This window comes from Orbicella faveolata, unplaced genomic scaffold (genome assembly GCF_042242905.1).
Source record: "Orbicella faveolata isolate gen_17 unplaced genomic scaffold, um_ofav_v1 contig_3, whole genome shotgun sequence".
Lineage (NCBI taxonomy): Eukaryota > Metazoa > Cnidaria > Anthozoa > Scleractinia > Merulinidae > Orbicella > Orbicella faveolata.
Window position 1 is genome coordinate 21,645,937 of NW_028301558.1, and position 9,936 is coordinate 21,655,872.

At 37.3% G+C, this 9,936-nt stretch overlaps 1 protein-coding gene across 1 annotated transcript; it reads left to right on the top strand.

Moving 5' to 3' along the window:
• Positions 1 to 2,556: 2,556 nt before the first annotated feature.
• Positions 2,557 to 9,134, top strand: LOC149106855 (uncharacterized). The gene is made up of 5 exons (XM_089297392.1): positions 2,557 to 2,702; positions 6,337 to 6,388; positions 7,219 to 7,417; positions 8,245 to 8,366; positions 8,832 to 9,134. Exons 1-5 carry the CDS (start codon positions 2,557 to 2,559, stop codon positions 9,042 to 9,044), a joined length of 732 nt encoding a protein of 243 aa, XP_089153518.1. The 3' UTR covers positions 9,045 to 9,134.
• The last annotated feature ends 802 nt before the right edge of the window (positions 9,135 to 9,936 follow it).

The following is a 9,936-nucleotide window of genomic DNA, read 5'->3' on the forward strand; positions in this document are numbered from 1 at the left end:
GCTGTTAGAATTAGTTTATTTCGTGCTTCCATGGAGTGCGAGTTAGGAGTGTTTCTATAACTCGATAGAAAAATAACGAACATGACACAAGACAGCTTTTCTGTTTGGTCAGAGGATGGTCGGTAGGTTTAACAAAGCATTCAATTGCATAGCGACTTGAGCGATCCCGCTTTTGACTAGCTGTTAGAATTAGCTTTTTGTCAGGACATTAGTCCTGGTTATAATTCAGCCGAGATTTCTTGTCAAAGGGGAAAAAATTCGTCTGCGCTGTACAGACACAAATTCCAGCCAGGAGGATTTCTTTGCATGATTTCCTCGCGCAGAGGAAATTGCTAAAAAAGCTATGAAAAAAATATACCCAGCCGCTTTTCATCCTCAGCAAAAATAAAAGGTAAAAGGAAAAGGAAAAAAAATCACTCACACCAGATTTGAACCAGTGACCCTAATAAGTAGGACAAATCACTCCTGCGTCAATTTCAGATGCATATAAGCTTTAATTTTCAACCTACACGGACAATTTGTTTAATTACAGAGCATGTACAGGCACGTTCAACATAATTGCTCATTTCTTGGGTAATATGCAATTAAACCAAACAAAACGTTGCAGTTTATAGACAAGAAAAATTCTCACTGAATATCGGGTGAAAAGGTTTTATATTCGAGCTAGACTAAAGCCACATTTAAGTTCTCGTTCAATTTTTCGGCTCACAACCACACGCTGGATGATGGTGTGTACTTTTAGGCTGAGATCCTTGAGTTGTTTCCTCACAATATCTGCTAAGATTTGGTTTTTAAATGGTAAAGTTACTCGAATCGTGTCATCCGTCTCTTGAGATGGTGATGAAAGCTGCTGCTGGTCACAAACCTCTGAGTCAACGAAACTTTTAATGGTAGAGTTAACGAGGTGTTTGGGGTACTTCAAACGGGAGAATACTGTCTTCAGACGGTCAAATTCGTCGGGAAAATGTGACCAAGATGAAGATGAACGATGTGCTCGATCAAGCATAGTTCACAGTAAGCCATTTTTGTACCGATTGTCAACATGACTCTGATAGTGCAAGAGTAGACCTGAGTTGTGAAAGAAACAAAGCTACCAATTGTAAATCAGCAGTGTGTTGTTTATAGTTTTCGATGCGAACTGTGTGATGCGGGTTATGTAGGTTACACACGCGGACATTTACATAATCGTGTAAAAGAACATAAACAACAATCCTCCGCCATTACCAAACACTACAGGAATGTGCACTGGACGATGCCTCAGGACCTGCTAAAGTGTTTCGAAGTGTTTAAGAAATGCAGAAGCAAATTTGACTGTTTGGTGCGCGAAATGCTTTTTATAAGAGCTTTAAAGCCAAATCTTAACGTGTAATCAGATTCCATTCGTGCGAAAGCATTTTCATAATCTTCGCACCCTTTCATGCGCCAAAATCGCCTTAAATGCTGTTATTTGCGTGATCTAACATACATTTTTCATTGATAATGCGGTCATGACTACTCCGAAACGTCGGATTTTATCGTTCGTTTTTACCGTTTTAAGTTTTAAGAAATCCCTTTTAGTACGTATTTCTATACTATTGCTGATAAGTCTGATATCCTCACCATACTCGCAGCAATATATGAGATGCCCTTTCAACAGATATGTTACACAATTTGACATACGAATCTGATTTTCGTAACCGGACAAACTGTTGTGATGAAATAAAATTAACTTAAAACCAGAAGGCAGTAAAATTTCCCAATTTAAGACTAACTTTATGAAGTCGTGATTCCGTGCTAAGAGTATGGGTACATAGTAATTAGATGAGTGAAAAAATAACAGCAATTACAATAAGCCCAAATATGCCGGTTCCTGAACCACATACTTGATAGGAACTTTCCTTGAAAAAAATTGCCTCTACTTGAAAACCTTAAAGTAAAAGCTTAAAATTCGCTTCCTAGTTCTTTGTTTTTAAGTCCTGGCTCCACGCGAAGGTTTACGATTTTTTTAAAATTAGATGAATAGAAAATAACAGTAATGATATGACCCCACCAAAGGGTCATCACCTGCTGTTAGAGCAGAACTTCTAGGTTCCTAACCATGTGAAGTTGTAACAGGCTGAAAAGAAAGCTAAAAGAAAGCTACCTAACATGAACAAAAGCTTCAATCTTCATGTGATACATTGGCAAAACTTACTGACAAGACAGCCAAGGCCACAATCCTCTAGATTGTCCATTTTTACCGCCTTTGAGGAAAGAGGAAGACATCGCCCACGCGGAAGTGGCCGGTTGGTCGTCTGAAGTCTCTATCATAATTTCTGATGTTTTCGTTTATGAAGTTTTATTCTGTAATTACTAATTCATTTTACTGAACAAATTTGTTTGTGCGTGAAAATGTGTCACGCAAATTATAATCTCTTTATACTGTTAAAATGGTTACCATCAAAGTAGTTGGTACAACTTGAGAAAGTAATTGTTACTCTTGGATAGGTAGACTACAGACTGGTATTTCAACAAAATGTATTTCACATTTTGTGTTTAACCATGCAAGCGCTGTTGGGTAATTCGAAACATTTAAACATGGACAACGCGAAGATACCGGTTGGGAAGTTTCCTGTTAGCAGTGAAAACCCTTCGTGTTTACATTTACCAGAAGCACCTGTTGGTATCTTGGAACAATTTCGATTTATTAAAAACAAGTACACATCATGCTTAAAGCGATTGTGGTAAGTATGGAATGTCTTTTTGGATTTTGCAGAGTAGATATCGATAACGAGATAAGTTCCCTACCTTGAGTTAATATCTCATGCAGTACACTTGGACATCTCGTGCCTTTTGTTGCTAGAACGCAAAAGAATACGTGCAACATAGAAGTGATCAAATTTTCATTAGTTATACCAAATGAACATTAAAGGACTAATTTAAAACTAAATCTTAGATCTTAGGAAATTTAGCTAAAATTTCGCTTTCTTCATTCTCTACTATAAAAGTGAAGTTAGTGCAAACTTTACATCATGTACTTGGACATTTCTCTTTAGTTGGACATTTCCAGATATCTCGGCTTCTTCAAAACTATTTATAGTTGGATGTAAAAAAAAGCACAACTCTCTAGAGAAGGGAACAAAAAAACTGAGTCTTTCCATTTTTTTTCTTTAATTAAGTTGTTTACTCTTCCATCATTTGATCTCGGTTATCATTTGACTCCTTTCACTTACTTGCTCGACCTCATACATGCTTTACCAGTTGGTCTCTTTATGTGATGTGCAGTTCTATTTCCAGTAGACCCTACATGTATTTATCCTATCTTGGTGATATTTTTTGATTGCATCCCTACCTTCAGACTGAAGTGACCCTCACATTGCATTACAGCCAGACAATGAAACCTTTTGCCCTTTGATTCACGGTGGATATTCACTGACACACTAACTTGGTGGTTTATAACCAGTCATTTTAATTCCTATTTCTGCAAACATTTATACGTATATAGTTTTTTCTTTGTTTTAATTTATTTTATCCATTATATTGTATGCATTGAAACTTAGGGGATGTACGAAACTTGAGTAGCCGAGAAAACTATTCTGACCAAATAACAAAATAAATATATCTTGAGAATTTTTGTTCCAGGAAGATAATTGTTTTTCCATGCCTACGCTGTATCAAAGGCACCAAGTTACCAAGTTATATTAGTAAGCAGCCATTCGATAAGCCACTATGCCGGTCAAAATAAATGCTTGAGTTTTATAAAAACATAGATGTACACAGCATGGATTTCTGTAGCCACGACTGAAAGAGAATAGCAAATCGAAACAAACTTAGCTTGAATTTATTGTAGCTTATTCTGTATATTGAATCGATTCTATTTGTACGTATTTTAAAGCAAGTTCATTTTGATTTACCCTAATTGAAAAGGTTAGAGGGGTTGTAGCTACAAACAGATAGGTATGTTGATTTTTTCATCTTGTCCATTTTGACAAGAGACTGAAGAAAACTAATTGAATACCCTTTCTAGCGATTTTAAGACAAACTTAGACAACTTGGACTAGTCTATCAGGGGTCGAGCTGTTTACTTCTGTCTAGCGATGTCGAAAAACAAAATCTGAAATAATACTATTTTTAATTATCCTGGATTGATTGCCCAAAACACACAGCAACGAAAGAGCGCTAATGCTGACTGTTGAAGTATTTTATTGACTTTTGACTTTTAACCAATAATGACTCTATTATAGAGCATGTAACATATAAAAAGGATTGATTTAATGCTGAGAAAATGTCAAAGTTTGTAATGAAACAAATCAACGAAACATGAACTTTTGTTCATCTTTGTCTTGGCAATGATATAGAAATTTGTTGCTGTCGTAAACACCATACAATATCCTCGACGTCTCGAAAAATGCAATAAAGCCGTTTCCGTTGAAACAATAAATTTTTACCGCCATGACTTATTAAAAGTTAAGTAATATTAGATTTCAGAGAGAGAAAGAGAGTAATAACGGAAGAGAAAAAAACTCATGATGTCTTTATCGTGCCCCCCAGTAAATTCCAAATTGTAGAGGGATGGACGTCAGTTGATGAATGAAGTTCAGGTGGACCTGGTTAGCATATTAGAAAGAGCAAGAGAAGTCTGTATAAAAAAACTTCCTGTCGTGCAGATCAATGCGGAGACACAATTTGTTTTCGGGATCTTTAATGAATCAGCACTTGGGTTCAGGCTTCCGTTAAGCGTGGGAGACCTTCCGCGGCATGTTTCATACTTTCTTTTCTAGAGAAACCATTAAGTACTTTTTGTTATGAGTTGTTTTAACAGAATACAAGGCATGAATTCAACTCGATAATAGAGGGGTATCATATACCCTCCTTGTTAAAGAAAGGTCGACACATAGCCGACCACTCAGAAGAAAGCTTAACATCAAGTACCAATATGTTGGTTTTACGGTCGTTTAATTTCAATGATCATTTTTGCGTTTAATTCCACTCGCTCGGAACTATGCTTTGACAATACAGTTTAAAGTGATTGTTCAAACAAATTTTACGGAGGGTTTTGGGCTGAGGTTCTTAAATATAAGTGACAGTCATAATTGAGATGCTGCAATTAACTGATCGAAGGCACGAGTATTTAGATTACATGACTCAGGGAGATTAGCGAGAATGTTGCTTAATGCAATGACCGCGTATTCTTATTTATTCTTTTATTTTAATGCTAATGTTATTAAATAGAACAGACTAGAAGTCGGGAAAATAAGCTGTCCATTTGAACCATCACAAATTCTCCGGCCATAGATAGTCATGACAATTAAATGCTCTTGTCATATCAGCTGAACTAAATGAAAATGGTACAATTTGATTACTAGCGACGGACAGTACTAATGTGCACGTGATTTGGTTAGAACTTTTTTAATGCTTGACCAAAATCATGATCGAATTGCCAATGCACGTAAATGTTTTCGATATGTTATCCTACAAAACCTTATTAGCGTGTTATCTGTTCCTTTCGGCTTCTTTTCAATCTTACATTCTTTCAATCCTCCAGAAAAACTTCCCGTGCACGAATACAAAAGGCCAGACAAATATCACCTTTATTTCCACGGGCCACCCTTCCGTTTACGTTTGCCAATTTCGCATTTAATTGTACTCAAGATATGGTCCAGTAACCATTACTCTTTGCACCGCGTTGGTGGACCTTTACTATTATTACTCTTATTCGAATGAGACGTACTTGAAAAAATATGCCGTCCAAAGCTTTAAGATTATTATACAGCCGGGCTCTTACTAAGTTTCAGATATAGGGTGCAGCCCAGATGTCGTACGTGGGCCCTTGCATAATACATTGTACATGTAGATTTCTCGTCACACCAACGAAAAGAGTGATCAGACCTACAATTTGTGTATGCTCGCTTAACGGTCTTGGAAAGGCTATTCAGTAGACAAATATCCAAAATGTACATGTATGATAGGTGGTTGTTAAAAAGCAATTATTTCCATGACAGAAGAATTTGTTACCATAGCAATGTCAGTGACACAAAATTCCTACAGCTAACCATCCTTCTGCTTGCTGGTTTCAAAGTTAGTTGGGACATTTCGCAGTGCGCGTTAGTGTCTATTTAATAGCCTGCGAGAAGACTCACCATTGAGTCACTCGCGCGAGGGGCAAAGAGTGAGTACGCGAGCGACGCGATCCGGCGAGAGGAGTCTGGTGAAGAGGAGGCAAGAAAGTGAATTTCACTTTTCTCGGGGTTTCGTCGGTCGCATGTGTGTTTCCAAACATGAACCTGCTCGCAAGCTAGATATTTGATAAAAAAAATAATAATAATAAGCGAGACGTCAATTCTACTACATGTACCTGATATTAACTTTTTCGATCAGGCTCATGAAAGGAAGTCATTCGTGGTCGCCCCTGTTACAGTACTGTGCAAAAGTATTGCATACGAATTTCGACGAAATTTAACGAAACAATCTTTGACAAAAGCAAGTGATAATCCAAATTAAAGTCATCAAAAATTCGGTTTTTTTCGCTGCGTTTCACTGAAAAAGTGTCTGGTTTTTGTCCTGAACGTTCGGCGAATTTCAACTGCAATTCGCGCGGAATTGAAATTTGCCGGATTTCTTATGTGTTACTTTTGCACAGAACTGTAATTCTAACTACAAGTCCCAAATAAAACAGAGGAATATATTTTGCGTGATCATCCGGTAGAATATAAACAGAAGGATAGAATACTTTTTGTCTAAATTTTTACAATCATGCATCGGCTATGTTATCCGTCTTCATTATCCACTCGTGCTTCTCGAGCTCAATTTGGTCTGAGTGGCCAATATTTCTTTTTTTTAATTTCTAACTTTAAGGTCTACTATATGTAGGTTGACTGCTTCTGTTAATATTTGCAACTATATTCTGAAGGTTCCAGGGAAAAAAAAAAATGCCCACAGCAGTTTAACCGGTTTCCCTTGATACGTGTTTAAGGTATTTGTACATGTAAAAACGAATTAAATTTTAAAAGCTTTAAGGCTAACAGAAGTGCAGAGTTAAACAAGGAAATAATCGCATTCGTATCAAATCTTGAGGGGCGAAATCTGCAAAGAGACAGGAACCAGGCCCGATCCTTCAGCCTTGTGTTTTTGTTTCTTTCGTAAGCCGAAATAGCATCTAATAACAGTTTTCAAATCAAAAAATAAATAAATAAATAAAATAATAATTATAATAATAAAATAACGCACACGCATAATTCAGTGCTATTTGTACTTATTTAGGCAGCTTTGGTGGCCGTTTCCTTCCAGAGATCCTTAAACGCATCCATCTGCAACAAGGTGAAATGTAGTATTCGTTCATACCTGTTACACATACAGGCCAACACGAGCTCACAGTCCCTGTTGAGAGTAGAAGTGGATGACAATGGAGTTCCTACTGGAGTATCGTTAACTGGACAAAGCAGTCAGTCCAAGTATACTGGTGAGTTATCTTCTCAGCCTTCATGGACCGTAAATCTAAACCATAGAATGTGCGTAATAAGCTAACGGCCAAGCGCACTATACCATCAAACAAACAACAAACGTCGTTGTCTGTTACCAACATTCATTGCCAAGATGTGACTTATAAATATTAAATGAAATTTCGAAGAAGAGTACTGGTTGACCAAATCAAACAAAAATGGCTTGAAAACCAAAGCTTACCAAGGCAGCCATTCTCAGGAGGAGCTGACACGGAAAGATCACGCCTACTAGCATACTTGTACTACTTGCCCGGGGAATCAATTTTTTACGTCAGTTCGCAGAAGCACGGGGGAGATATCATTTATGTTAAGCACGTGGCGCGAGGTTAACGTTTTTGGAACTACAAAAAGAACTAAAATATATAAAGTCATGAGACAATAACAACAGGAGAACACTCTACAAATGTGCTCTATTCTAAGAACTTTATTATTCACTTAAAATCAGCCGTAGTTGGCAATAAAACTTTTTGGGAAAAACTGCCAATCAAAGTGAACAGTCTTCTTGAGCGATCAGCTCTTGTGTTTCCCTCAATTTATGAATTTGTTTTTATTTAATTTTTTTCTCGCTTGGGACGTACGAAAATCTTTCCAAAACGACTCAACCTATCAAAAGGGTCAAACCACGTGCAATGTGACACTAGAATTCGAAGAAAGCTTGTCGCTTTCAAAAACAATGAAAAATAAATAAATCAACGATTCGTTTGGTACTGTAGACTTTCCTTGTTTTTCAGACAGTTACCAGATCTTAACTGTAACTGCATTAACGACGTTCATGTATTTTTGACAGTTTTTCACCTGAAACACTGCGTGCTTCAAATTGGCTCTACACCCAAGTTAGTAACCACGTTCCACTGGAAACATAATCAGAGTTATACCCTGGCTGTGAAGTCAAGTCAAATAGCTTTAGAGGTAAGACAAGGATCAGTTGATGATATGTGAATCGAGTCAAAATTGCTTGTTAATTTCATACGATTTCTAAGTTAAAATTACGCATAACCGGCCGGCCGGTTAGCAGCCTGAAGTCAATAAATGTACCTTCACCGCCCAAGCGAGTTTATGACGATAACGTTTCGAGTATTTGCACTTCGTAAGCTGGAGAGGACAGCTTTACAAAGTCGCTACGATAACCAACTTCCATTTATGTATGACGTGTTTATTTCCGATTTCCACAGCATGACGCAACTATAGGTAAAGTCTGCATACAAGCCAACTAGTCCATCGGGCTGGAGCTTTTCCCGATTTCTGTAGCATGAAACGACTGGCGACTATAATATTATCTAAATTGTTTGTGTGCGCCATGGCGTTTATTGAGAAGTGGAAAACATCTTCCATTAAATGTATAATAGCACTGTTTTTTTTTTTTTTTCTTTTTAGTTCGTTAGTGATACAGCTTCTGTTACAGACAGTCACCGTTTCTTCATGCGAGATGTAAGGTGCGGCTCAAGCAGTTTGACGTCGTGCAAGACAATGAAATCAATTCTGCCAGCGGGGGGCTACATCACAACCAGTACTCAAGGACGTGTTACGCTCGACGCTCCATCGCGAAGAGATCGGCGCGCTTGGTTTCTTATGTCGTGTGCAAGATGACGACACAACATTAATAATAACAAGATTCCTGACAACTTAACGGCGACAGAATATCATAACATCCACAAAACTGCCCCTGATTATAAACTAATATATATTTATGAGGGTCTCAGTGGGGTTCATCGTTTGCCGTAAAACGGGACGAGAATTTAGCCGGCCAGGCGTAAAAATTGGATGTTAGCAGTAAAAAATGTTAAACGTAAAAAGTGTTAGCTACGAAAGGGAAAGTCTCAAGATCCCTTGTCAAGACATTTTTGTCTTGTGTTGTTAACTGTTTGGTAATACAGGAAAAGGCTGGGAGACTTAGTATCCGGCAACAACTCTTGTCATAAGACCTTTTCCATCCCGGAATGGTTCCTTAAATATTCTTTTTTTTTTTTTTTTTTTTCACAGTAATTCAATAAATTTTACCTTTTTTAAACAAAGAAAATTAGTTCGTAACTTTTGTAAAAATGTTAATTAATTTCTAAGATTTCTGTTAACCGTAAGGAAACTAAATTAACCGTTCGCTGTAAAAAGCCAAAATATTAAGCGTAAAAGTCATCGCCCCATTGACACCCTCCTATTTATCCAATGCAATGCTCCTTTTCATTCGAACTATAGAATATCCTGATTAATGGGGAACATAGTTGAGTTTATACATATGAGATGAAACTTACGTTTACAGGTAGAAATGAACTGCAGATACTGATACCATCAAATCGACCACCCTTTACCTTACAATGCTAACGCTGGAACACAGTCGAGAGAGTGAGTATTCACTATTTAACAATGAATTAGATTATTCGCTCTCGAATACATATAATGATAGAGTGTTCACTCGAGGGCCAATGGGCTGATTGCTTCTTGTGGAAATGTTATGTTCTAAAAAAAGACAAATATCACATGTATA